The following is a 27175-nucleotide window of genomic DNA, read 5'->3' as shown; positions in this document are numbered from 1 at the left end:
TCGAGACTGCAGTGAGCCATGATGGCGCCACTGCCCTCCAGTCTGGGCAAAGGAGTGAAACTTTGTTTCAAAATAAAATAAAATTAAAATGGGACTAGAATCCCTGTTGTGAAGAGTCAAAAGTTGACTGTGTCCTCTAAGACCCTGGGAAAAAATAAATGTGAAGGCTGCTGAGGGGCGGGAGGAGCACCAGGTAAACCCATTTCTAATCCCTGAGGCGTGCGCAGCGGGACGCTTCTCCTCCCCAACAGCAGAGGGCGATGTGGCCGGCGGCTACCCCGCCCGACCACGGAGATGGCGCTCTGTCTGCCGGGCTCTTTCTCCTCCACGTGGGTACGCAGGATGGCGGCGGCAGTGGCGGTGGGTGTGCGTGGATGGGGGCGGGGGGCGTCGCGGCGCTACGGCCCGGGTCCCTGAGGCCGGAGGGAAACGAAGTGGGGCTCTTCCGGGCGGGCGACGAGACTGACTCCCGCCCCGCTTTCTCGCGCAGGACGAGTCGGTGGCGCGCGATGTGCAGCGGTTGCTAGTGCAGTTCCAGGATGAGGGCGGGCAGCTGCTGGGCTCCCCGTTCGACGTGCCCGTGGACATCACCCCGGACAGGCTGCAGCTCGTGTGCAACGCGCTACTGGCCCAGGTGAGCGGCTGCCAGGGCGGTCTCGAATCTCCACCCCCGGGCGGGTGCGGTGGGGGAATCAGATGACCGAGGGTCTGCGGTTCACGGTCCCCCCGCTAACGGACTGTGGTGACCCACCCGGCGTGAGTTCCCACCTATGTCAGAGATGGAATCTGTGGCAAAGCGCTTTACACGCCAACCATCGGCGTCCACCTGTGGAGACGGGCCTAGCTTTGAACGCATTGGATACTGTATTTCATTGATTCCTTGTCACAGTCCCCCAAGATGGGGCACGTTAATATCTCCATTTTACAGCGTGGCCTGGAGGGACTCAATTATTTGCACGATACTATGTAGTAGGTAGCAGAGTTGGAATTGGAACCCAAAACTATCTGAGTACCCCTGCCTTTTTTTTTTTTTTTTTTTTTTTTTGAGACGGAGTCTCGCTCTGTTGCTAGGCTGGCAAGCTGGAGTGCCGTGGTGTGATCTCGGCTCACTGCAATCTCTGCCTTCCGGGTTCAAGCGATTCTCCTGCCTCAGCCTCCCAAGTAGCTGGGACCACAGGTGCGCGCCACCACGCCCAGCTAATTGGTAGAGACGGGGGTTTCACCACGTTGGCCAGGATGGTCTCGATCTTTTGACCTCGTGATCTGCCCGCCTTGGCCTCCAAAGTGCTGGGGATTACTGGCGTAAGCCACCGCGCCAGGCCTTTGCTTTTAAACTTTAAGCCAGTGTGTTTACTGAAGAGCTGCCCTGGGGACAGAAAAGGTCCTTAAAATTAGGCCGGGCGCGGTGGCTCACGCCTGTAATCCCAGCACTTTGGGAGGCCGAGGCGGGCGGATCACAAGGTCAGGAGATCGAGACCATGGTGAAACCCCGTCTCTACTAAAAATACAAAAAATGAGCCGGGCGCGGTGGCGGGCGCCTGTAGTTCCAGCTACTCGGGAGGCTGAGGCAGGAGAATGGCGTGAACCCAGGAGGCAGAGCTTGCAGTGAGCCAGGATCGCGCCACTGCACTCCAGCTTGGGCGACAGAGCGAGACTCCGTCTCAAAAAAAAAAAAAAAAAAAAAAAAAAAAAACAAAAAAAAAAAACAAAAACAAAAAAAAAAGGTCCTTAAAATTGCAGTTCCTGGACCCCGTCCCAGGCTTACTAAACCAAACTCTAGGATGAAGTAGAAAGTCTACATTTTTTTAACAGGCTTTTTGGGTGCTTTTTACAGAAATACAGTGTGGTGTGGTAGTTTGGGAAACACTGCATAATGCTATATGTTAATCCTATCTTGGACCTAAAGAACCTGAATTAATCATTGGCAGTGGGACATTGAACAAATTACTTAGTTGTTCTGAACCTCTGCTTTTGAAACTGTCAGTAGGAATATTAGTATCTACTTCCCAGGGTTGTTATGAGATGCAGATAAAGAATTTCAGGCGGGGTGCGGTGGCTCATGCCTATAATCCCAGCACTTTGGGAAGCTGAGGTCGGCAGATCACTAGAGGTCAGGAGTTCGAGACCAGCTTAGCCAATATAGCGAAAACAGTCTCTACTGAAAATACAAAACTTAGCCGGGCGTGGTGGCAGGCGCCTGTAGTCCCAGTTCCTCAGGAGACTGAAGCAGGAGAATTGCTTGAACCCAGGAGGTGGAGGTTGCAGTGAGCTGAGATTTCACCACTGCACTCCAGCCTGGGCAACAGAGCGAGACTCCATCTCAAACACAAAAAGAAAAAAGAGTTTCTGAGTGCTGTGTAAGTGTCCTACAACTGCTGTTTAGTGATTTAAAAGGTCTTGCTCGGCTGGGCACAGTGGCTTACACCTGTAATCCCAGCACTTTGGGAGGCCGAGGCAGGTGGATCACCTGAAGTCACGAGTTTGAGACCAGCCTGGCCAACGTAGTGAAACCCTGTATCTACTAAAAATGTAAAACAGCCGGGCGTGGTGATGGGCGCTTGTAATCCCAGCTACTCGGGAGGCTGAGGCAGGAGACTCTTAAACCCAGGAGGCAGAGGTTGCAGTGAGTAGAGATTGCACCACTGCACTCCAGCCTGGGTGACAGAGTGAGACTCTTGTCTCAAAAATAAATAAATAAAAGGTCTTGTTCAATGGGCAATGATGGGGGTATCCCTAGCACAGTGGCTGAAAAGAAGAAGTTTCACCTCCCACAGCTCAGTAGGGAGCATCCCCGGCAGAGGGTGCCCCTGCACATCCTTTGATGAAGGGTTGCCCTTTACCATTGTCCTTCAGGAGGATCCTCTGCCACTGGCTTTCTTTGTCCACGATGCTGAGATCGTCTCCTCACTGGGGAAGACGTTGGAGTCCCAGGCAGTGGAGACTGAGAAGGTCCTAGACATCATCTACCAGCCACAGGCTGTCTTCAGAGTCCGGGCCGTGACTCGCTGCACCAGCTCCTTGGATGGTCACAGTGAGGCAGTCATTTCTGTGGCCTTCAGCCCCACGGGAAAGTAAGGACAGCTGCAGACTCATGGAGGGGGTATGTGGGGGTGCAGCCTCTGCCTGGTGTGGGGAGGGTCCCCCAGAGTTGTAACTGATGGGGCCTAAGGGCTGCTTACCATTGACCCAAGCTCTGGACTCAGCTTGCCATTAAGGGACTTCCTCAGTAGGGCATGGTCCCCAAAGGCTAAGGACCCCTTCCTTGGACAAACCTTTCCTGGACTTGATTTCTCAAGATCTGAGCTGTGTGACTTGTATAAATCACTTAACCTTTCTGAGTTAATTTTTCATCTGTGAAACCGGGATTAGTTGCTTATCTCAAACTTAGGAAGGCAATGAGAACTTCAAAAGCTGGTTATAGCTGTGGAGAGGACAGAAATGGCCTCCTGGGGTATTCTCCCAAAGGGCGGCATCATTATTGTCTTTCTCCTTTTCAGGGTCGAGGAAAGAGTCCAGTTCCATATTCTGTTCACAGAAAGTGATTGAATAGGTGGCAGGAATGCACATATGCAGTATCAAGCATCCTCTGTTCTTCCCCCAGGTACCTGGCCAGTGGCTCTGGTGACACCACCGTGCGTTTCTGGGATCTCAGCACAGAGACACCACATTTCACATGCAAGGGTCAGTATGCAATTAGCCATTTAGGGGATCTTCTTTTTTTTTTGAGACAGGGTCTTGCTCTGTCGACCAGGATGGAGTACAGTGGTGCAGTCATAGCTAACTTGAACTCCTGGGCTCAAGCTTCGAACTCCTGGGCTCAAGCAGTCCCCCTACTTCAGGCTCCAGAGTAGCTGGGACGACAGGCACTTGCCACCACACCTGGCTCGTTTTTTGTTTTCATAGAGATGAGGGTCTCACTTTGCAGATTACAACCCCTTAATATCCAGTTGGTGGCTGTCTGTTCCTAGGTAGAGATCATGTCCTTGAGCGCAGCCAGCCACTTAGACACAAGCAGAAACTGCACCAAGGAGTCGATATGGGACGTGGGGAAAGGCTGACTGACTGGTAGCAATGAGAACCTAATTTAAATCCTGCCTCTGCCACAGTGGTTTTCAAACTTGAGCACAAATCAGAATCGCCTCACCTTAGGGGCTTGTTAAAATACAGATTGCTGGCCGGGCACAGTGGCTCACGCCTGTAATCCCAGCACTTTGGGAGGCTGAGTCGTGCAGATCACAAGGTCAGGAGATTGAGACCATCCTGGCTAACACGGTGAAACGCTGTCTCTACTAAAAATACAAAAAAATTAGCCGGGTGTGGTGTCGGGCGCCTGTAGTCCCAGCTACTTGGGAGGCTGAGGCAGAATGTCGTGATCCTGGGAGGCGGAGTTTGCAGTGAGCCGAGATGGCGCCAGTGCACTGCAGCCTGGGTGAGAGTGTGAGACTCCGTCTCAAAAAAACAAAAAATACAGATTGCTGGCCAGGCGTGGTGGCTCATATCTGTAATCCTAGCATTTTGGGAGGCCAAGGCAGGCAGATCACTTGAGGTCAGGAGTTCGAGACCAGCCTGACAGTGAAACCCCATTTCTACTAAAACTACAAAAATTAGCTGGGCATGGTGGCATGTGCTTGTAATCCCAGCTACTCGGGAGGCTGAGGCAGAAGAATTGCTTGAATCTAGGAGGTGGAGGTTGCAGTGAGCCGAGATGACACCACTGCACACCAGCCTGGGCGACAGAGTGCGACTCCGTTAAAAAAAAAAAAGAAGAAAACAAAAAAAATACAGATTGCCGGGTCCCACCCCCAGAGTTTTGGTTCTACTGGGCCTGGGTTAGGGCCTGGGAATTTGTGTTTCTAACAAATTCCCAGGAGATGCTGATAACGCTGCTCCCGGGACCACACTTGAAGAACCACTGCTATACCACAGATTGGTTGAGTGAACTTGTGTGTGTAGGGCATGTTCCCTTTCTAAGCTTCAGTCTTCTGGTCTGGAAAATGGGGATGATACTTCTTGCTTTGCTCCATACCTTAGAACCCTTGTGAGAATAACAAGGGATGACATGTACGAAAACACTTCGTAGTATGTGTCACATAAGGAATCATTAGAGTGATGGTGTTATCCATGCAGCAAGATGCAGAGCTCTAACACTTGGGTTGCATTCTCTCCATCCCCAGAAAGCCTCATCGCTCCTTTTGTTCGATCATTCATTTATTCAAATGACTAAGGAGTACCTGGCACCTGCCAGGCACTGCTGGGCACTGGGAATAAAGGCAGATGTAGTCCCTTATTTCTCCCTTCTCTGCTTTCTTAGGACACAGACACTGGGTCCTTAGTATATCGTGGTCTCCAGATGGCAAGAAGCTGGCCTCAGGCTGCAAGAATGGCCAGGTAGGTGGTGCTCAGGTTAACTAGGCAGAGACTCAAGGGCGCCTTCCCTAGGGGACAGTTCAGAATCAGGTTCAGGAGTCTTCGGGGAGGGTTGGGTGGGAAGTGGTAGGCAGGGATTTTCGGTGGAGCCAGAGACCTGTTGGGGAGGATTATTCAGTGAACTTCTATCCTTCAGATTCTCCTCTGGGACCCAAGCACAGGGAAGCAGGTGGGCAGGACCCTCGCTGGCCACAGCAAGTGGATCACAGGCCTGAGCTGGGAGCCCCTCCATGCGTAAGTGACACTGATGGAGCTGAGACAAATGAGTCAGGGGATCAGAGACATCCCCTTTCCCTGCCCAATGCATAGAAGTTTTACGTGAGGGGACGAGATGGGCATGAGCTGAATGACCATGATGGCTTGTCAGGCATGGGAGAAGGGTATTCCAGGTGCGGACCTGCGTTGCTGCTTGGGAGAGGCTGCTCATCACAGGATCTGCTCGTTGCAACCACCTTGCAGTGCAGCCAGGTCTTGGTGTCAGAAAGCTGTCAAGAGATTGTCCATGGCCTTTGAGTTGGGAATGGGGAGGTGCCATGGGCAGACAGATGTTGCCAGGTCACAGATGAGGTCACATCTCCCTTCTCTGCAGGAACCCTGAGTGCCGCTATGTGGCCAGCAGCTCCAAGGATGGCAGTGTGCGGATCTGGGACACAACTGCAGGCCGCTGTGAGCGCATCCTCACCGGGCACACCCAGTCGGTCACCTGTCTCCGGTGGGGAGGGGACGGGCTTCTCTACTCTGCCTCCCAGGACCGCACCATCAAAGTCTGGAGGGCTCATGACGTAAGCACTGGGAGGGTTCAGTAACCAGTCCAGAAAATCTCACGTCACAAGATGCTGGCACTCAGAACCACCTTGACATCTGCGAGTCCAGTGTTTCCCAGATGTGTGCTGGCAGCCCTGGTCAAGGGAGGTGTTTTGGGAATGAGGAGTTCTGTGGTTGGTGCTGCACCATAGTGGAGATTGCAGAGTCCCCATGAGATCGTCACACTCCGGAAATTCCTCCTGTAGGACACCTGTTGAGCTTTGTCAGATCTACCATATCCCAAACGTATTGGACTGGAGCTGTTTACTCTGACATACCTAACTCCTCTTCCGTGAAACATTTTCATGATCTGGACTCCATTTTACAAGTGGGGACAGACTTGACCCCAGAGGGGTGCTTTGATTAAGATCACAATGCATGAGTGAAGATGATTCTTAGTCCTGTACCACCCATCTCCTGGGGCTAATCTCCCAGGGATGGGGAGGAGTGTGTGTGTCTGACCTGACTCGCTCTGCCCTAGGGTGTGCTGTGCCGGACTCTGCAAGGCCACGGCCACTGGGTGAACACCATGGCCCTCAGCACTGACTATGCCCTGCGCACCGGGGCCTTTGAACCTGCTGAGGCCTCAGTTAATGCCCAAGACCTCCAAGGATCCTGTGAGTGATTGGGAGAAGGAAGAGCTGGGGCTGCTTGGGAAGGAGCCAGTTCTCTAGCTTAATGGGGAGTGTTTGCTCTTTGTATCAGATTTTCTAATCAGCCTTCTTCCTCATCTCCTCTTCTCCCCTCTGGTACCTGGACACAGTGCAGGAGTTGAAGGAGAGGGCTCTGAGCCGATACAACCTCGTGCGGGTGAGTGTGTGCCAGCCACATGCACCCCCAGCTCTACCAGTCCTTAGCCAATCACTAAAACCCTCTCAGACCCTTCTCCCTTTTAGACCCAGCTCAGAATGTACCTGTTCCAAAAAGTTGTTCTTCATAATCCTAGTTTGCAGTCCTAAAATATTAATGTGCTAGAGATCATTTTATTTCATTTTTTGTTTAGTTTATTTGCTTACCTATTTATTATATTTCCAACATGCTTCTTTTTTATTTTAGTTTATTGTTTTATTTAAGATTGTTTACACATTCACGTTCAAAAAATACAAAAAGGTAGATCACGGAGTCTCCCATCTCTATTGTAGCATCCAGTGCTACCAATATCCTGAATCACCTTCCAGAGATTTAATATACACACATACACGTGTCTATATACAGTATGTACGTATAAGCACACACACATACGTACATACATAAAATCCTACTCCTTTTAACACATTATTTTGTGCCTTGCTTTTTCTGTAATTGTGTATCTTAAAAATATTTTTCTACATGCACGTAGAGTTTCTTTTGCCTTTTGGATGAAGTGACTTGCCTGGGATCATGTGCGAGTGAGTGGCCAACCCAGTCCTCATTGCTTCTAGTGCTGGCCTCTCTCTGTCCCTGGCATTGAGTAATCAGGATGTATGTTTGCTGCCAAAGTCGGGCCCTCCTTCTTTCTGAGACCACACCCAACACAGTGTGCTTTCTGCCTCCCCTAGGGCCACGGTCCAGAGAGGCTGGTGTCTGGCTCAGATGACTTCACCTTATTCCTGTGGTCCCCAGCAGAGGACAAAAAGCCTCTCACTCGGATGACAGGACACCAAGCTCTCATCAACCAGGTGCTCTTCTCTCCTGACTCCCGCATCATGGCTAGTGCCTCCTTCGACAAGTCCATCAAGCTGTGGGATGGCAGGACGGGCAAGTGAGTGGGGGTGGGTACTGCCCCTCTGTAAGGAGTGAATAGTGGGAGTGGCTTGGCACTGCCACTTACTAGCTGTGTGGCCTTGGCAGGTATTTGGATTTTCTAAGCCACTGTTTCCTCTTTGGTAATATGCAGACCCCCTACCTCTCAGCTTTGTTACAAGGGTTTGTTTGTTTGTTTTAGAGATGAGTTTCACTCTCGCCTGGTGTTCAAGTGACTGGAGTGCAGTGGCACGATCTTGGCTCATTACAACCTCTGCTTCCTGGGTTCAAGTGATTCTCCTGCCTCAGCCTCCCAAGTAGCTGGGATTACAGGCCTCTGCCACCGTGCCTGGCTAATTTTTGTATTTTTAGTTGAGACGGGGGTTTCACCATGTTGACCAGGCTGGTCTTGAACTCCTGGGCTCAAGTGATCCAAATGCTTCGGCCTCCCAAAGTGCTGGGATTACAGGTGTAAGCCACCACGCCTGGCCTAGTTACAAGGATTTAATGAGACAGTATGTTTAGGACCCACACTAAATGGTCACTAAAAATGCTAGTTCAGGCCAGGTGCGGTGGCTCATGCTTGTAATCCCAGGACTTTGGGAGGCCGAGGCAGGCGGATCACCTGAGTTCAGGAGTTTGAGACCAGGCTGACCAACATGGCAAAACCCTGTCTCTACTAAAATACAAAAATTAACCAGGCGTGGTGGTACATTCCTATAATCCCAGCTACCCCTGAGGCTGAGGCAGGAGAATCGTTTGAACCTGGGACACGGAGGTTGCAGTGAGCCGAGATCACACCACTGCACTCCAGCCTGGGCAACAGAGTGAGACTCTGTCTCAAGAAAAAGCTAGTTTATGTCTTAGGAGAGAAGTGATCTTAGAGCTAGCTGAAGTGGTAGGGCTGTAGCCCTGGAGAAGGTGAAGTGGTGGTAGGTAGGCTTGTGGTACAATTGTTACTTGGACCTCCTCAAAGTGTGGGCCACAGACCAGCGGCATCAGCATCACATAGGAGCTTGATAGAAATGTAGAGTCCTGGCCCCCACTCAGACCCTGTGGATCTGATTCTTCATTTTAATAAAGTTACCAGGTGACTCTGCTACGCATTCTAGTGTGGGAACCCTTGGTGTGATGAGGCACAATGCCCTTGGGGTTAATCGGATCAGAGGAGAGACAAAGGCAGAGGCAAGGGGAGAAAAAGAGCCAGGGACACCTTGTTGGGGTTGAAGGGGGACCTCTGCATCAGTCACTGTGTTTTCACACAGCAACCCTTTAACATAGGTAATTGGGTTCCTTTTTAAAATAAGGAAACTGAGTCTCAGAGAGGCCTGATGGTTTGTCCAAAGAGAAACAGCTAGACTGTGTTGATGTGAAAGTTCAGGTCGGCCTGGCCCACTGTTGCTCCATGCCACCTGTCAGCTGGCATCTGCTGCTTGGGGGGATGTCAGGCAGATGGGCTAAGCAGATGGCCACGTTGGAGTCTAAGGCATGCAAAGTTGTACAGGTATGGAGGGCAAGCAAGAGGCATGCTAGAAGCTACTCATTTGCAGAAGTTTTACAAATTGTAATGACTGGTAATGATTAAAATGGTCTGGGATGGGGACCAGGCAGTATGATTTTGTAAAAGTTCCCAGGTATTTCTAACAAACAGCCAAGGTTGAGAACCATGACCGTGAGCATAGGAGACCCTTTAGACATGTTGGAAGATCTAACTCAGACTAAGATCCATCATCGTCTTCTGGACCAGGTACCTGGCTTCCCTACGTGGCCACGTGGCTGCCGTTTACCAGATTGCGTGGTCAGCTGACAGCCGGCTCCTGGTCAGCGGCAGCAGTGACAGCACACTGAAGGTGTGGGATGTGAAGGCCCAGAAGCTGGCCATGGACCTGCCCGGCCACGCGGATGAGGTAGGGCCAACCCTCGGGCAGAGGAGGGATTAGGATTGGAGCCTGGCTGTCTCCCTCTCACCGCCTCACCTGCCTTCCTCCTCTGCCTCCCTCCTCTGCCTCCCTGTAGGTATATGCTGTTGACTGGAGTCCAGATGGCCAGAGAGTGGCAAGTGGTGGGAAGGACAAATGCCTCCGGATGTGAGTGTGGGGGAGGTGGTGGTTGGCGTGCTTGGCCCTCCTGACCCTAAGCCAGTCCCTGTTTGCACACTTTCCCTTATGGCATAGAATTCCACAGGGCCGTCTAGGTGCTCAGACTGTCCTGAGGAGGTGTGTGGAGCCAGGTTCTCAGTGGGCAGGTGGGAGGGCAACCGGAATAACAGAGGCCAAAGATACCCTCTTAGAGGGTACGTCCAGGTCTTTCTGTCACTGGACTTCAGAGTCCCAAGACACGAGTTCAAATCCTAGTTCTGCCAATGAGTAATTACAGAGAACTTGGTTAATCAGTCTCTTGGGAATTATCAAACCGTCGTAGACAGGATCAAAAATAGGAGGGTAAGCACTCTGGAAGCTAAAGTGTCGTGTGCTTATAAGGGATTGTGACTATTTGGTGGTGGGCATCCCAGGGGCCAGGCCCTGGGTGGAGGTCCTGGGGGCAGAAGACAGTGGGTGGGCAGCCTGAGTTTGGGTAGCCAGAGCAGAGACGGTCGCCTGGCTCTTGGTGACTCTGAGGGTGGACCACAGGCCGTCCGTCAGTTGACACTGGGATTATATGACAGCCTCCCTTTCCTAAGGTGGCATCTCCATCCTGACACCCTTCCCTTCTCCACAGATGGAGGAGATGAGAAGGCCTGCAGTTCTCTCTGACCCCCACCTGGACTCGGCCTCTGCCAGCCGCCTTTCCTGCCAGAGAACAAAGACTCAGGTGGCAGCGCACACACCCTTCCCACCAGTGGGGACCTGAGAATGCGCATGGCCTGCTGTCCTCGACAGACCCGAGTGGGGTCTTCCCACAGATCCCCTGCTTGTGGCACACCCCAGAGCCAGAAATCGAAGGTCACAGGAAGTTGTCACCGAACTGGGCCTGTGTCTGCTACTCTATACCTTACTGGTACAGACGGGGGTGGTGGGCGGCCAGGCTCTGTGAGTGGGCCGCTAGTGTCAACTCTGTACAGGGTCAGACCCCAGGTTCTATGACCAAATAAATAACTTATGTTTTGTGTGTTGGGTTCTAATTCCTTGTCCTAGAATCCCCAGAACTCAATCAAGGACTGTGCTAAATCAGATTGTCCAGCCCCCTCCCTTGCACTGGACTATGCCAAAACCACACTGACCAGGCACTTGCCTTCCCTGTCTTCTCCCGTGTCGGTAAGAGAGAGGCCAGTCGTGATAGTGGCCAAGGAGAATCTAGGGCTGTATTGTTGTCCACTGCAGTAGGCACCGGCCATATGTGGCTGCTGGCATGAAATAGAAGTGCAGTTCCTCTGCCACACGGGGTAAGGCCTCCAATATTGGACAGCACACAGAAAGGTTTTCGTCATTAAGAGGGTTCTGCTGGCCAGCCCTGCTCTAGGGGACACCTCTGCCTTCCCATAGCACACTGCCTGAGGCCCTGCCAGGCACCAAGCACTTCCCTGGGCCCTCAGGATAGAGCGGGGAAGGTGATGGTTCTTCCAGAGGATTCCCTCAGATGGGGAGGCAGCAGTAAGCTCTGAGCCCAAGTGGGTATGGTTGATAACAGAGGACAGTTCTCTGCCACATGAGAACTTTCAAGTAATGAAAGGAATTCCCATCAGGACTCAGACCGCAGGCTGAGATCTTGCCCTGCATGCACCCTGCCTGCGCTTTCTCCTGCATCCCATGCTAAGCTGGGTCATGGTATGAACTACTCAGATTGGATTTCCAAACCATCCTTGCATAAACTGCTCAGAACTAGCATATTGCTCCTTCTTACCCTCCTCCACCCTTTGTGCTTTTGGGTTTTGCACGTCACCTAGCTGCGGTGCTTGGCCTCCACCTTGCACATCTCTGCAGTGAGGCTACATGAGAAGCGAACAAAGCTATCAGCCACTGAGCTCCTTGGTGTCAGGTGCTTGTCTGCTGTGCCCTCAGACTGTACCAGGCCTGGAAAGTTCTCAAGCCCCCAAACTTTTGATGAGGAAACACCACAAGAAGCTTAAATGATTAGCCCACGCCCCCACGTCCAGTAAGAGGAAGAGCTGGGATTAAACCAGACCCTTCCCCAAAGCTTATTGTGCACTTTGTACCACATCCCTTCCTCCAGAGCTCAAGCTAGTTTGACAGCTCATGGGCCACCACTTCTGTCCATGACAGCTATTTCTGTGTTTTTCTGGTGTAAGAGGCTTTTAGTCTTACAGCACCAGTCTCCCTGCCCCTGTCCCCCGCCCCACTGGGGAAGGGGTGATGGCAGCATCCTATTGCCTAGCTGCCTGTTTTCCATCTCCCTACTCATGTAGAGTCCGTCCTGGTGGAAGCTAAGAGGTGGGTGACAGCCCATCTGAGGCTGTCTGCAGCATAAAGCAGATTTTAGGGTGCTAGATGGCCTGCAGTTCTTTAATGAGGGACCTGGACCCAGCCCAGATTTGTGGGAGGACGGAGTCTAGCAGCTGTGGGCAGTGGCTGAGCCTGGCATGGCCTGGCCTGGGATGTCTCCGGGTGAATGGGGCCCCTATCTATCTAGCCTTGGCCCCAGCCCAGGGGTGGGGTTCCCATACCACTCTGCCAGGCCCTTGGGCCTGTATGGTGCTGGTGGTACGGTAAGTCTCACAGTTCTGGTTCCTAAGGGCCCGGGGCCAAAGCTGAAAGTTGGCCCTCCCTGTTAATAGGGAAATAGGTATTCCAGATCCTCCAGCCTCCGCATCTCCTCCAGCCCGATGGACACAATCTTTCGCTGGGGTTCCTTGCGCCGCACGGTGATCTGGATGGGGTTGTTCTCAGGAAAGCTGCTGAAGTCAGTGGCCAGGGTTGCAAACTGAAGTGAAACAAGAAAACCCTTCAGAATTCCTTCCGAGATCTGAGCCTGGCTCTCTATTACCTCCTTTTTTTTCTGTCTGCTAACTCAGACCTGTTTTAAACAGCCTTATCCAACCTAGCCATTGATGCAGGAAACAGGTACAAAGATGCATGACTCAAGCCTGTGCCTCCTCAGTTATGGGATGTTTCCAACCAAAGGGCTGTCTCTACTCAGGCCTCTACACCCCCGTACCCCTACCCATACCCGGCTGTTCCCTTCTTCATCCCCCTTTAGCCTCTTGTCTTGCCTGTTTCTTTCAATGCCCTTGACTTCCCAGCCTACTCACAATTATTGGCACTGAGTTGCAGAGTCTAAAAACCAATGGCTTTGGAAGGGGAACATTATAGTGATGTTGAAAAATATGTTCGTTGAAAAATACGATGTTGAAAAATGCATTCCTAGTGGGCCCCAGAGTGGCTTAATGCGTAAACCTTCCAGAAGCATGCATCTTGGAATTGATGCTTCTTGACCCAGGCGGAAGGAAAGCTAGCCAGATGAGACATGTGGGTATAGGGGTGTTCCCAACCTCCAAAGCCCTGGTTCCCTGGTTTGGGACTTCTCTCCACCCCCAAGACCCCTCTTTTCACAGGGCTCACTTTGTAGGGCTTGCACCACTTCCCCACCCCAGCTGTGTTGGCTGCACGGACAGTGAGGCAGTAACATGTGTTAGGCTTCAGCTCCATCAGCTTGACAGTGGTGCCCAAGATCTTGTTGAAGATCCATGGACGATTCTTTGCCTTGGGCAACTCATTCTCCTGTGTCTCGGCCGCCTCCTGCAACAGGACCTGGTAGAAACTGACTGGCTGCTTGCCCAAAGCGTAGGTCCAGGAAATCTAGGGGAAGAGAGAGCCCCAAGGCTTCCTCATATCTGTCCTGTCCTTCCTGTCCCCTCACCCTCCCAACTGGGGTCAGGATGTCCCACGCCCATCCCCTGCTCCTGCTGGGACCCAGGCAGGTCAGATGGAAGGTGCGAGGTACTGCAGCACTGAGTGTGGAAGCCCTGCCCCGCAGCATGTGCTACTCTCCTGGGCAGCCCCGCCCACTTTAGGGTGCACCCTCGTTCCATATTTCTTCTACACCGGGGTTCCCAACCCTTGGGTCATGGACTGATAGCAGATATCCTGTGCAGAACTGGATAGCACAGCAGGAGGAGATCGGTGGGCGAGCAAGCGAAGCTTCATCTACGTTACAGCTGCTCCCCACTGCTCACAGTACTGCCTGAGCTCCGCCTCCTGTCAGATCACACCAGCATTAGATTCTCACAGGCGAGTGAACCTATTGTGAATTGTATGGGAGGGATCTAAGTTGAATGCTTCTCATGAGAATCTAATACCTGATGATCTGTGACTGTCTCCCATCACCCCCAAATGGGACCCTCTTGTTGCAGGAAAACAAGCTCAGGGCTCCCACAGTTTCTACATTATGGTGAGTTGTATAATTATTTCATTATATATTACAATGTAATAATAATAGAAATAAAATACACAATAAATGTAATATGCTGAATCATCCTGAAACCATCCCCTCAACCTGATCCATGGAAAAATGATCTTCCATGAAACCAGTCCCTGGTGCCAAAAAGGTTGGGAACTGCTGTTCTAGACTCTGTCAGCTGAGAAGGACCTTAGAAATTTTCTTAACAACTAGGTCCAGAGAGGGCAAGTGACTGGTCCATCATCACACAGCAATTAAGTGACAGCCAGGGTTCAAACCCATAGCTCCAGAGCCCATACACTTTGTACTACAATGGTTGCTAAGCCTGGTTAAGCATCTCAGGGAGGTTTTATAACTGCAGATTTCTGGGCCTGCTGCCTCCTGTCTGGTTTCTCCTCCATCTAGGCCAGTGGTTGTCAAACTTGGTGTGCATTAGAATACCTCGGAGGACTTATTAAAAGATAGATTGCTGGCCTCCGCCCCAAAAGTTTCTGAGTCAGGAGGCCCAAATGTGATGGAGGGAGACGAGAATTTAAATTTCTAACAATTTGCTGAGCGATGCTGACACTGTCCATCTGGAGAGCCCTTTGAGAAACACTGCTCTGGGCCATCCAACAGTGGAATTCCAGGCATCTTCCCAAGATACAGCTCGAATTGCTTTCATCATCTGATGTGAAGCTTTGTACAAAGCTGTTCCCTGTTAGTTACAGAAAAATCTATACAGTATCCTAACAATGGAGTACTCTGGAAGATGACCCCAGACTAACATTCCCCATCCTGACCCCTGTCTTCACTTCCCATAGCGTAGGACGGTGTTGTTCGGCGTGTGGCCTGCGGACTGGCAGCACCAGCAGCCTCTGCGAATCTGTTACTAATGCAAATTATCAGGCTTCACCCCAGACCCTCTAGGGAGGAGGCCTAGGAATCCCGAGGAGCCTCACTTGAACCAGGTCCTCATCCAGGGCTTCTCACACTTTCCTATTCCTACAGATCACCTGCCATCTTGTTCAAATTGAGATTTCCTCCCATACTTTCCTATGAGCTTTTGCTAGGGTCCGCCCCTCCAGGGAATGCTTTCCCTCCTCCACCTCTAGATGTTTACATGCTACCTCTGCTTCCCAGTTCAGATGTTACCAAAGCTACCAAGCTTATTCATGCATCTGGAAGTAATGTATCTTTCCTCTGAAATCCTAGTGGCACTTCGCCTGAACTTTTCCTACAGCACTGAACGCTTTCTGTCTTGCACTGGAGTTTTTACAGACACGTCCTCTCCCTTCCTAAACTATGAACTTGAGGTCGAGATGCAGGTGGCAGGCACCTTCTCACTACCCATGGAGCTCAGCTCAGTGCCTGGCACAATAAGCCTCTGCTGAACGCATGAGCAAGGGAAACGCACCACAGCTGTGGAATTGCTGACAGTGTGCTCGAAGATGAACGGGGTGTCCGGCAGGTCCACAACCACAGAAGATTCCGAGTGTGTTGAGGAGGTTTCTGTCTCCAGCTCAGGGTTGTCAAGGTCCAGCAGGCCCCTCGTGGCCATTTGGCACTTAGATGGGCATGGGCAGGGGCCGAGGGCCAGGTCCTCCTTTTCTGTATTCTTGGCCATCGGGGAGAAGTTGAGTTTGTTCAGCTCCCCCTCCAGCATCCCTGCAAAGAAGCTGCTGTTGGGCTGGGTCACAGCTAATTTGATGGGGTTCAGCAAGGTGGATGAGAAGGCAGAGATGCTGGTATCATCAGAGCTGCAATCTGAATCATCCACTGGCATCGGCTTCCTGGAGCAAGAGGGGAGACAGGTGAGTCAGATGAAGGAGGCCACCCCAGCCCGTTCCACCTGAGGGCTCCTGAGGACAAGCCTTGCGCCTGATTTACCAGCATGCCCAGCCATTTGCAAACAGCTTGGAACAGCCTCATTGCTCTATAGCATTGCATTAGACTCACCAGGGCACTTACTAAAAATGCAGACTTTTAGTCTCTGGTCCCCAGTTAGCATGGGACTAGGGAATCTGCATCTTTAATAAGATTCTGACTGGGCACGCCGGCTCACGCCTATAATCCCAGCACTTTGGGAGGCCAAGGCAGGCGGATTACTTGAGGTCAGGAGTTAGAGACCAGCCTGGCCAACGTGGTGAAACCCTGTCTCCACTAAAAACACAAAAATTAGCTGAGAGTGGTGGTGGACGCCTGTAATCCCAGCTACTTGGGAGTCTGAGGCAGGAGAATTGCTTGAACCCGGGGGGCGGAAGTTGCAGTGAGCCGAGATCGCACCACTGCACTCCAGCCTGGGCGACAGAGGGAAACTCTGTCTCAAAAAAAAAAAAAAAAAAAAAAAATCCTTAGAAAATCACAATTTAAAAAACACGCTAAAATGGCAAGTCCTCCCTCCAAATGGGGTGCAAATGCCCCAGGGAATAACCACAAAGATCTACTGGGGTATGGAAGTAATACATTCAATTTCATTAATATTTATTTACTATTGTTTAAATCTTAATGGAATTACTAGTATTTACTTACATTTTAGTAGCATTTAATAATATCTATTAATATCTAGCATGTAAAATTAACAGGAATACAAATACACATATGGGCCAGGTGCAAAATCTCAGCACTTTGGGAGGCCATGGCGGGTGTATTACCTGACGTCAGGAGTTCAAGACCAGCCTGGCCAACATGGCGAAACCTTGTCTCTACTAAAAATACAAAAAATTAGCTGGGCACGGTGGTGGGTGCCTGTAATTCCAGCTACTTGGAAGGCTGAGGCAGGAGGATCGCTTGAGCCTGGTAGGTGGAGGGTGCAGTGAGCCGAGATCGTGCCACTGCACTCCAGCCTGGGCAACAGAGCAAGACCCCGTCTCAGAAATAAATAAAATAAAACAAATGTACATATGTTGGGGTGGATGCTCAAAAACTTGTTTCTTCCATTCTGAATTTTTAAAAATTATGAAGTATTTTAAACTTATACAAAAATATCAAGAATATTAAACCTCCATTTACTCCTCATCTAGCTTTATTTTAAATTGTGTATTTATTACTCAATGTGCGTCTCTATAGGTTTCTTATACATTTGTTATCTCTAGATAAGATCTATTATTTTTCACGTTTGTAGACGTCGTATAAATAAAAGATATTATTCAGCACATATCCATCTGCAACTTGCTTTTTTCACTCGACTTTGTGCTGACATTCATCTATAGTGATACATGTAGCTCTGGTTCAGTCATTTTTACTGTTATATGATTTGCCATTACACGGATACTTGTTTTTGTTTTGTTTTTTTGAGACAGGGTCTCCCTCTGCTGCCCAGGCTGGAGCGCAGTGGCGCAAACTCCTGGGCTCAAGCCATCCATCCACCTTATCCTGAGTAGCTGGGACTACAGGTGCACATCACCATGTCTAGCTAGTTTTCGTACTTTTCTGTAGACGCAGGGTTTTGCCATGTTGCCCAGGCTGATTTCGAACTCCTGGGTTCAAGTGATCCTCCCAAAGTGCTTGGATTATAGGTATCAGCCACTTTGCCCGGCCTATATGGATATTTGTTTTGTTATCAATTTTTTGCTATTACAAAGAAAAACCTTGTACATGATCCCCATCACTTAATATTTTTTTTCTGTTTTTACTCTCTTTGTTTGTTTGTTTGTTTGTTTTTGAGCCGGATTCTTGCTCTGTTGCCCAGGCTGGAGTGCGCTGGTGTGACCTCGACTCACTGCAACCTCTGCCTCCCTGGCTTAAGCGATTCTCCTGGCTCAGCCTTCCGAGTATCTGGGATTACGGGCCCATGCTGCCACATCTGGCCAACTTTTGTATTTTTAGTAGAGATGGGTTTTACCATGTTGGCTAGGCTGGTCTCAAACTCCTGACCTCAGGTGATTTGCCCACCTCAGCCTCCCAAAGTGCTGGGATTACAGGCATGAGCCACTGCCCCCAGACAAATAAAAAAAAACAATATTTTTTTAACTGATGAAGAATACCAAGCCAAAAAGTTTGGCTTTCAAATCTTTTTTTTTTTTACCTTTACCCAAAGTAAAATACACTTTCCATGGTAACTTAGTACGGGTATATGTACATCTATAACTAAAACAAACATTTTGCAGACCAATACTTACTCTGTGTGCAATGGGCTCTGGAATTTCCAATTATATTATAGTTTATTTATTTATTTGTTTGTTTTTGGGACAGAGTCTCACTCTGTCGGCCAGGCTGGAGTGCAGTGGTGTGATCTCAGCTCACTGCAACCTCCCCTCCTGGGTTTGAGCGATTCTTCTGCCTCAGCTTCTCAGGTAGCTGGGACTACAGGTGCGACCACCATGCCCAGCTAATTTTTGTATTTTTAGTAGAGAAGGGGTTTCATCATGTTGGCCAGGATGGTCTTGATCTCTTGATCTCGTGGTCCGCCCGCCTTGGCCTTCGAAAGTGCTGGGATTATAGGCGTGAGCCACTGCACCTGGCCAGTTTAGTTTTATCATAGTGGTCTTCACCAACTAGAAGGACTTCTTGACCCATTAATAGGTCACAATCCAGTTTGTGGATGCCTTACTCCCAGCCAGCCTCCCATGTCTTGGTTGATGAATGGGCCAAGTTTTTCCTCCCCAAGTTCCAGCCTCATCAGCCTCTTTCTGGGAAATCCTGATTAGCCCAGATGGACATTTGGACAAGGGATAGCACAGGACAATCCTATGCTAGCCCTTGGTGGACATTTGGAATAAATGATTCCCCCACCAAGGTCTTTTGTAGACTGAAGAGTCTGGGTATTAGGCTGCTAGGCACTGGCTACATGCTGAACATCTCCTCCTCCTGAAGTTCACAATAGCTCTGCTGGATGGGTGTTAGCCCCATTTGGCAAACGAGAGGTTGAAGGTCCCTGATCGAATTTTTTTTTTTTTTTTTTTTTTAAATACAGAATCTTGCTCTGTCTCCCAGACCCGTGGCTGGAGTGCAATGGCACAGTCTTGGATCACTGCAACCTCTACTTCCCAGGTTCAAAGGATTCTCCTGCCTCAGCCTCTCGAGTAGCTGGGACTACAGGCGTGTGCCACTACGCCCAGCTAATTTTTGTATTTTTAGTAGAGACGAGGTTTCATCACGTTGGCCAGGCTGGTCTCAAACGCCTGACTTCACCGCCCGCCTCAGCCTCTCAAAGTGCTGGGTTTACAGGTGTGAGCCACCCCATCTGGCCTCTGATCTTAATTAACTTGTCTAAGACCATAAATCTCTAAGTGGCAGAACTTAGATTTGAATTTGGGCTTCTAGCCCAAGATTCCCAGTATACCATGAAGTTTCCTACAAGTATCCATCACTTTAGCCATACCTGCTCGCTTATGGGCACTTTCAGGAATGGACACCACAGCTCTCTCATAGAATCAAGACCAGCTATGTAGTTTGTGGGGCCCAGTGCAAACTGAAGTACATTGAGCCCCTTATTCAAAGATTAGGAATTTGAAGATAGTAACAGCAAAGCGTTAAACTAAGCACAAGCCCCTTGTAAGTGCAGGGCCATGTGTGCATAGGTCTGCACAGGTCACCCACCCATAAAAATACCCTGCATGAGGCCGGGCGCGATGGCTCACGCCTGTAATCCCAGCACTTTGGGAGGCCGAGGCGGGTGGATCATGAGGTCAGGAGATCGAGACCATCCTGGCTAACACGGTGAAACCCCATCTCTACTAAAAACACAAAAAATTAGCCGGGCGTGTGGTGGGCACCTGTAATCCCAGCTGCTCAGGAGGCTGAGGCTGGAGAATGGCGTGAACCCAGGAGGCGGAGCTTGCAGTGAGCTGAGATCCGGCCACTGTACTCCAGCCTGGGCGACAGAGCGAGACTCCGTTTCAAAAAAAAAACAAAAAAAAAAAACCCTGCATGTAATTCCCCCAGCCCACATCACCCTGCACCACCACCCCTTCACTGGCTAACTCCTTTCTTTCCTTGGAGACTCAGCTCAAATATCACTTCCTTCAAGAAGCCTCCCTTGGGCCGGGCGCGGTGGCTCAAGCCTGTAATCCCAGCACTTTGGGAGGCCGAGGCGGGTGGATCACGAGGTCAGGAGATCGAGACCATCCTGGCTAACATGGTGAAACCCCGTCTCTACTAAAAATACAAAAAACTAGCCGGGCGTGGTGGCGGGCGCCTGTAGTCCCAGCTACTCGGAGGCTGAGGCAGGAGAATGGCGTGGACCTGGGAGGCGGAGCTTGCAGTGAGCCGAGATCACGCCACTGCACTCCAGCCTGGGTGACACAGCGCGAGACTCCGTCTCAAAAAAACAAAACAAAACAAAACAAAACAAAAAAAAAAAAAAAAGAAGCCTCCCTCAACTGCACCCAGTCTCAAGCTATACTAAGCCCCTCTGGTCCCTCAAGGCATCCTGTCCTGGCACTTACCAGACTATGCTGTATCATTCTCGTTATTGCATGATCCCCGTCCTTTCAACCCTAACCTCCATATGCCAGACTGGGAGCTCCTTAAAGGCAGGGACTGTGCTTTCCAGCTGTACGTTCCCAGAACTTCAACACTGGGCCAGACACCTTGCAGGTGCTCAAAGAGTTTTGTGGAATGAAGTAGAGGAAACCCAGACTTGGTGAGGAGGAACAGCAAAACCCAATCCGAAGGAAGGCAGGCTACTGGGGAACAGTCAGGTAGATGAAGTTACCAAACAGGGAGGGTTGAGGAAGAGGAGCCATGGGGGTGTTGGGGGTTTGGTGATGGTGAGGACCACAGCCAGACAAGGCAGGACAAGGAGCACTGTCAATAAAACTGACTAATCCAGGAAGGCCTCCTGGAGTGGGAGCGCCATATGCCTCCAAGAAGTGATTTGGGGCTTAGGAATACATAAATAGATCCAACCTGCTCACACACTCTTCTCTGGGAGTCAAGGAACTGGGTTGTGACAAGTCATGGAAGTACAGCTTCTTTAAGTCTCTCTGCCCAGCCCCCAGCTCCAGCCTTTCTTAGAAACTATAGGCACGGTGGCTCACACCTACAACACTGTGGGAAGCTGAGGCGAGAGGATTTCTTGAGCCCAGAAGTTCAAGACCAGCCTGGGCAACATGGTGAAACCCTGTTTCCACAATAAAAAAAAAAAAAAGAAAAAGAAAATGAAAATTAGCCAGGTGTGGTGGTGGCGCATAAATAGTCCCAGTTACTTGGGAGGCTGAGGTGGGAGGATCACTTGAGCTCAAGAAGTCAAGGCTGCAGTGAGCTGAGATTGCACTGCTGCACTCCAGCCTGGGTGACAAAGCAAGACCCTGTAAAAAAAAGAAGAAAAGAAAAAGAAAGAGAGAGAGAGAGAGAGGAAAGGACCAGATTTGTGTCTTACGGTAGGTTGATGGTATCATCCTCCAAGAAGTTGACCAAATTGCCCTTTGAGGAAAGTGGGAGTCCTTTGGTAGTGACGGTCCGGTTCATAGACTTAGGGTTTGGAAAGGGTTTTGGCAGTTGGTCGAGGGCATTCATCATGTTGAAGTTTTCTTTCTTCAGTACAGCCTCCTCCCCATCTCCCACTTGATGGAGTGCCTCTGATGCCATCTGGTTTGTTTGGGATGACAGCCGTCACTGTGCAGGACAACCCAGCCGACCAGAAGCAGAGAGAAACTGTGGTGGCAGTGGCCCACCTTTAGTCTGGGCAGGATGCGGGTGCAACGAGCTGACTTCATAATCATCACAGAGTGTAACAATTACGGGCCAGCCTCCCCCCTTGATTTGAGGCCACTGCTGTCCCGCTAGCTATGTGGCTGGCCAGACCAAGGGCCAGTGTGACTGAGAAGCAGCATCGTGAGAGGGGTAAAACCAAGGAACAGACTGTATGAGCCCTTGGGCCCCTTCCAGCTCTAATACTCCATGGTGAGAGCAGCCCTGCCCTTCTCTGAAGATCTCAAAATGCCTGACACCTGTGCCCTTCAGCACTGCCCTGCGAAGGAGAAGAAGGATGGTGAGAGACGGGCACGGGATGTGGAGGATGGCGGTGTGGCCCTGAGAGATAGGCAGTATTGGAAAGTGTCTGTTGGGGAGGGAAACTTTGTCCGTAGATGCTAAGGCTCTCTGTCCTGAAACCACAGGCGGCGGACTCCACTGTGCCCAGTAGCTTGGGGAAAGGGAAAGCCCAGACGGTTCATAGGGGTTCATGGCTCACATATGATCAGACTTCACTGCTAGAATTCTAAATGTGCTACAAAGACACTCCCAATACCTTCCTGTGTGGAGGGACAATGGTGGCTGTTGCAGCAGGATACAGAGATGGGCCACACCTGATCTCTGCTCTCAGAGAATCCACGTTACAGTAGGAAAACATGTACACAGCTTCATGGGTGGGGAGGGGAGCTGTTAGAAAGCACTGGCTCTGCAGTCAGATGTGGATGTGAAGTCCAGCCCTATGCTGCCTAGCTGGGTGACCTTTGGCAAGTGACTTAACCTCACCGAACCTCAGTTCCTTCATTGGTGAAACAGGGATAAAAAATAGCGCCTCCCTCACAGGTTTGTGATGAGATAACCATGTACAGTTTTATTTCTTCCTGTGGATGAGGCAAAGAACATTTAAAAATGCCAAATTATGCCGGGAGCGGTGGCTCAAGCCTGTAATCCCAGCACTTTGGGAGGCCGAGACAGGCGGATCACGAGGTCAGGAGATCGAGACCATCCTGGCTAACATGGTGAAACCCCATCTCCACTAAAAAAAATACAAAAAACTAGCCGGGCGAGGTGGCGGGCGCCTGTAGTCCCAACTACTCGGGAGGCTGAGGCAGGAGAATGGCATAAATCCGGGAGGCGGAGCTTGCAGTGAGCTGAGATCCGGCCACTGCACTCCAGCCTAGGTGACAGAGCGAGACTCTGTCTCAAAAAAAAAAAAAAAAAAAAAAGCCAAATTATGTATTTTTGTGTGTGTTCTATATAACTAAGGTTTTCTGCCTTAAAAATAAATAAATAAATAAATAAATAAATAAATAAATAAATAATAAAGGCCAGGCACGGTGGCTCACACCTGTAATCCCTGCACTTTGGGAGACGAAGGCAGGAGGACTGTTTGAGCCCAGGAGTTCGAGACCTGCCTGGGCAATACGGTGAAACCCCATTTTGTAGAGGTGAAACCTCTACAAAAAAAATACAAAAATTAGCTGGGCAATGTGGCGCGTGACTGTAGTCCCAGCTACTCAGGAGGCTGAGACAGGAGGATCGCTTGAACCCAGGAGGTCGAGGCTGCAATGAACTGAGATCTCACCAGTGCACTCCAGCCTGGGCGGCCGACCGAGACCCTATATCAACCAAAACAAAACAAACTTTTGAAAAACAGACGCAGGTGCCCCTGGGTGCTTTGCTGCTTCTTGGCACCTGTCGTATAATCTGTAATGATGTGATTTCTGTGATTCCTTTTCATTGTCTGTCCCTCGCTCACAGGTAAGCTCCCTGGGGGTAAAGGCGAGTCGTCTTGGGTCGCATTTTGTCCCCAGCGTTTGGAACGGAAATTGGCACACAGAAGGCTCTTTAGAAGGCCGGTGTGTGTGCTGCGTTAGAACGTAGAGGCCGGATGCGGCCGTGGGTGGCGTGTTGAGCGCAGAGCGGGTCGTGGGCGGTGGAGAGGGGCGCGCCGCGGGCTGGGTGTAGGGGGCGCAGCGGCTCTGCCCCGCGCGGCCCGCAGATGGCGCTGCAGGCCAGGTCCTCGCCGCGCGCCAGCCTGGAACCCGGAAGCGGCAGCGCGGCGCGACCGGGCTGGCGGGCTCTGGGAGCTGGAATCCCGGCGGATCCCGGGAGGGCGGATAACCCCCAGCCCTACCCTTGGTGCCGCCTCCTCCTCCCTCCTTCCTCCTCCTGCAGCCAGCGCGCCTGTGTCCCCTCTAGGAAGGGGTGGAAGAGGGGCGTCTGGAGAGGACCCCGCGAATGCCCACGTGACTGGCAGTCCTCCTTGGGGCTGTTCCGGCCTGCAGGGAACATGGGCGTACTCAGAGTCGGACTGTGCCCTGGCCTCACCCAGGAGATGATCCAACTTCTCAGGAGCCGCAGGATCAAGACAGGTGACCGGGTGTGCGCGTGCCAGAGAGCCGCGCGGGCCGCGCACAGCCTGGGCAGGCCCCGAGGGCTGGCACACTGCCCTGGCATACCTGCAGGGAGCTTCCCCTCCATTCCTAGAGGGCCACGCTTCTGGAGAGGCTCAGGAATGGTGGGCGGGGGGAGCCAAGCTCTAAAGGAGGGTGGAGGATTCCTATTGTGTGCAGGGCACCGCTCCGGCTCTTGCAGCTTTGTGATTTCACACTGGCCTCCTGAGAAGGCCTACTGAGAGGTAGAATTGACACGCCATTTGATAGATGAGGAAGAACCAAGTGTGGGAGGGCCCCGGCCTCTCTGCCAATCCGCTATACGCGTTTTGTTTTCAGTGGTGGACCTGGTTTCTGCAGACCTGGAGGAGGTAGCTCAGAAATGCGGCTTGTCTTACAAGGTGAGCTCCGTATCTATCTCCACACTCCAAACCTGAGTGTCTTTAAAAGTCCATCGCAAGCCAGCTGGGCGCGGTGGCTCACGCCTGTAATCCCAGCATTTTGGGAGGCCGAGGCGGGCGGGCCACTTGAAGTCAGAAGTCAGGAGCTTCAGACCACCCTGGCCAACATGGTGAAACCCCGTCTCTACTAAAAATACAAAAATTAGCTGGGTGTGGTGGCGGGCGCCTACAATCCCAGCTACTCGGGAGGCTGAGGAAAGAGAATGGTTTGAGCCCAGGAGGCAGAGGTTGCAGTGAGCCGAGATCATGCTACTGCACTCCAGTCTGGGCGACAGAGTGAGACTCTGTCTAAAACAACAACAAAAGTCTATCCCACGCCAAAGGGAGCAGAGGGGTCTCCGATATTGAGAAGTGGGGTGAATGAGACCCTGGGATGCCAGCTTCTATGGGCAATTCGTTGCTGAGCAGTCTGGGCCCCTTTGGCAGGCCCTGGTTGCCCTGAGGCGGGTGCTGCTGGCTCAGTTCTCAGCTTTCCCCTTGAATGGCGCTGATCTCTATGAGGAACTGAAGACCTCCACTGCCATCCTGTCCACCGGCATTGGCAGGTTTGTATGTGTACTTGGGGAAGAAGGAGAGAGGCAGGAAGATGGGGCTGCCTCTCAGCTCTGCTTTTGATGCTTGAGTAGACAGGAGGTTTTTTTTTTTAAGCAATAATGGATGGGAAGGAAAGGGGTCAGGACTTCTGAGTTCTTATCCTATAACAGGGTTATGGGTTTCTCAGCCTTGGCACTTGATATTTAGGGACAAGTAATTATTTGTTGGGGGTTGGAGGCTGTCCTGTGCATTGTAGGATGTGTAGTAGCATCCCTGGCCTCTGCCCACTGGATGCTAGTAGCACCACCCTTGCTCCAGTTGTGACCATCAAAAATGTCTCCCGACATGGCTAAATGTCCCCTGGGAGGCACAATTACCTCTGGTTGAGAAGTACTTTCCTATCACACAAGATGTCAGTATCTCATTATTTTCACCATCTTCTCTGGCCCTAATTCTTGTTTTACTTAAGGATATGGCAAGAGAGAACATTTATTGAGTGCCTACTATGTGCAGGCATAGCCCGTATGTTCTAGGTAATCTCTTCAGTGACTCTGCCAGTTAGAGATTATTAACCTTAGTTGACTTTAACCTAAGAGGAGCAAGTGGCAAAGGTGAGGCTCAAGCCCGGGAGTATGTGGCCCAGAACTTGGTTCCTTCACCACATCTGCAGCAGTAGGGAACAGGAAAGTTCAGATAAAGGAGGAGTTGCAGGCTGGGTGCAGTGCTCATGCCTGTAATCCCAGCACTTTGGGATGCTGAGGTGGCAGATCACTGGAGGCCAGGAGTTTGAGACCTGCCTGGCCTGCCTGCCTGCCCAAAATGATGAAATCCTGTCTCCACTAAAAATACAAAAATTAGTCAGGCGTGGTGGCAGGCACCTGTAGTCCCAGCTACTTGGGAGGCTGCGGCAGGAGAATCGCTTGAAGCTGGGAGGTGGAGGTTGCAGAAAGCTGAGATCGCACCACTGCACTCCAGCCTTGGTGACAGAGTGAGACTCTGTCTCAAAAAAAAGGAGCAGTTTTATTCTGCCACGTTGTTTGGTGGGTTGGGGAAGAGTTGCAAAGACGACAGACGTTTGCTGACCAAGTGAGTCTTGACCTTTTTCCTGGTCCATTTGTTCAGAAATTGATGAATAATTGCCACCACAAACGTCTTTGGATTGGTTTGGCCCTTTCTGTTTCCTTGACACATTCTCTTGGCAGGGTTCATGCAGCATGGTGCTTGCTTTCCCTGGTTGGGGGTCTGAGTCTGTGATCCATCAAGCACTGGCTAAGGGCCTGCTGGGTGCTTGGTACGGGCAGATGATACACACGAATGAGGCAAGGCCCCTGCCCTTAAGGCCTCTAGTTGGGTGTAGGGGAAAAGCAAGTGAATACAAGAGAGGTGTAAGCACCGAGGGAGGCAGCGGTGAGGAGGAAGTGGTGAACAGGAAGCCGATTGGCCTTGCTCTTAGGGAGTTTATAAATCCAACAGATATGGAGGGCGCACTCAAATGGTAAGCTGGGAGGATTGCAGCTGCCTCAGGTCCCTGCAGGGTGATCGTGGAGTGGGTTCAGGAATGCTCTGAAGAAGGCAGAACTTGGGCATGGAGGAACAGATGGACTTTCGCTGAATACTTTCTATGAACGAGGCACTGCACTGAGCGCTTCACGGTACATTATTTCATTTATTCATCACAACCACCAGTGAACATGTTACTGTTTAAATCATCATTCTAAGCTGGGCGAGGTGGCTCATGCCTTTAATCCCAGCGCTTTGGGAGGCAGAGGCGGGCGGATCACGAGGTCAGGAGATCGAGACCATCCTGGCTAACACGGTGAAACCCCGTCTCTACTAAAAAATACAAAAAAAAAAAAACTAGCC

General features: G+C 51.0%; 3 protein-coding genes across 5 annotated transcripts in view; 2 read left to right on the top strand and 1 right to left on the bottom strand.

Annotated features, from left to right (window-relative positions):
- The first annotated feature begins 308 nt into the window (after window positions 1-308).
- Window positions 309-11777, top strand: NLE1 (notchless homolog 1). The gene is made up of 13 exons (XM_025362598.1): window positions 309-360; window positions 491-634; window positions 2854-3071; window positions 3602-3681; window positions 5312-5388; window positions 5564-5661; window positions 6017-6209; window positions 6713-6848; window positions 6995-7041; window positions 7770-7972; window positions 9701-9860; window positions 9970-10040; window positions 10672-11777. Exons 1-13 carry the CDS (start codon window positions 343-345, stop codon window positions 10682-10684), a joined length of 1458 nt encoding a protein of 485 aa, XP_025218383.1. The 5' UTR covers window positions 309-342; the 3' UTR covers window positions 10685-11777.
- Window positions 11778-12392: 615 nt separating this feature from the next.
- On the bottom strand, window positions 12393-21933 carry FNDC8 (fibronectin type III domain containing 8). Its single transcript, XM_025362599.1, has 4 exons — window positions 21611-21933; window positions 15704-16079; window positions 13470-13706; window positions 12393-12831 (listed from the first exon to the last, which is right to left on the bottom strand). The coding sequence occupies exons 1-4, from the start codon at window positions 21817-21819 to the stop codon at window positions 12679-12681; spliced, it is 975 nt and encodes a 324-aa protein (XP_025218384.1). The 5' UTR covers window positions 21820-21933; the 3' UTR covers window positions 12393-12678.
- A 57-nt stretch (window positions 21934-21990) lies between these two features.
- The window catches only part of RAD51D (RAD51 paralog D), a 22903-nt gene continuing 17718 nt past the window's right edge, over window positions 21991-27175 (top strand). Inside the window, exons 1-3 of one of the 3 annotated variants that reach the window (XM_025361416.1) lie at window positions 21991-22222; window positions 24657-24718; window positions 25205-25323. In XM_025361416.1, the coding sequence (XP_025217201.1) occupies window positions 22132-22222; window positions 24657-24718; window positions 25205-25323 (272 nt within the window). In that variant the 5' untranslated portion in view covers window positions 21991-22131. Of the gene's footprint in view, window positions 22223-23965; window positions 24297-24656; window positions 24719-25204; window positions 25324-27175 lie in introns of those variants that run through there. The other 2 variants (XM_025361417.1, XM_025361418.1) reach the window with 2 other exon arrangements.

This window comes from Theropithecus gelada, chromosome 16 (genome assembly GCF_003255815.1).
Source record: "Theropithecus gelada isolate Dixy chromosome 16, Tgel_1.0, whole genome shotgun sequence".
Classification (NCBI taxonomy): domain Eukaryota; kingdom Metazoa; phylum Chordata; class Mammalia; order Primates; family Cercopithecidae; genus Theropithecus; species Theropithecus gelada.
Note: the sequence above shows the minus strand (reverse complement) of the source record. Positions and strands in the feature narration are given on the sequence as shown.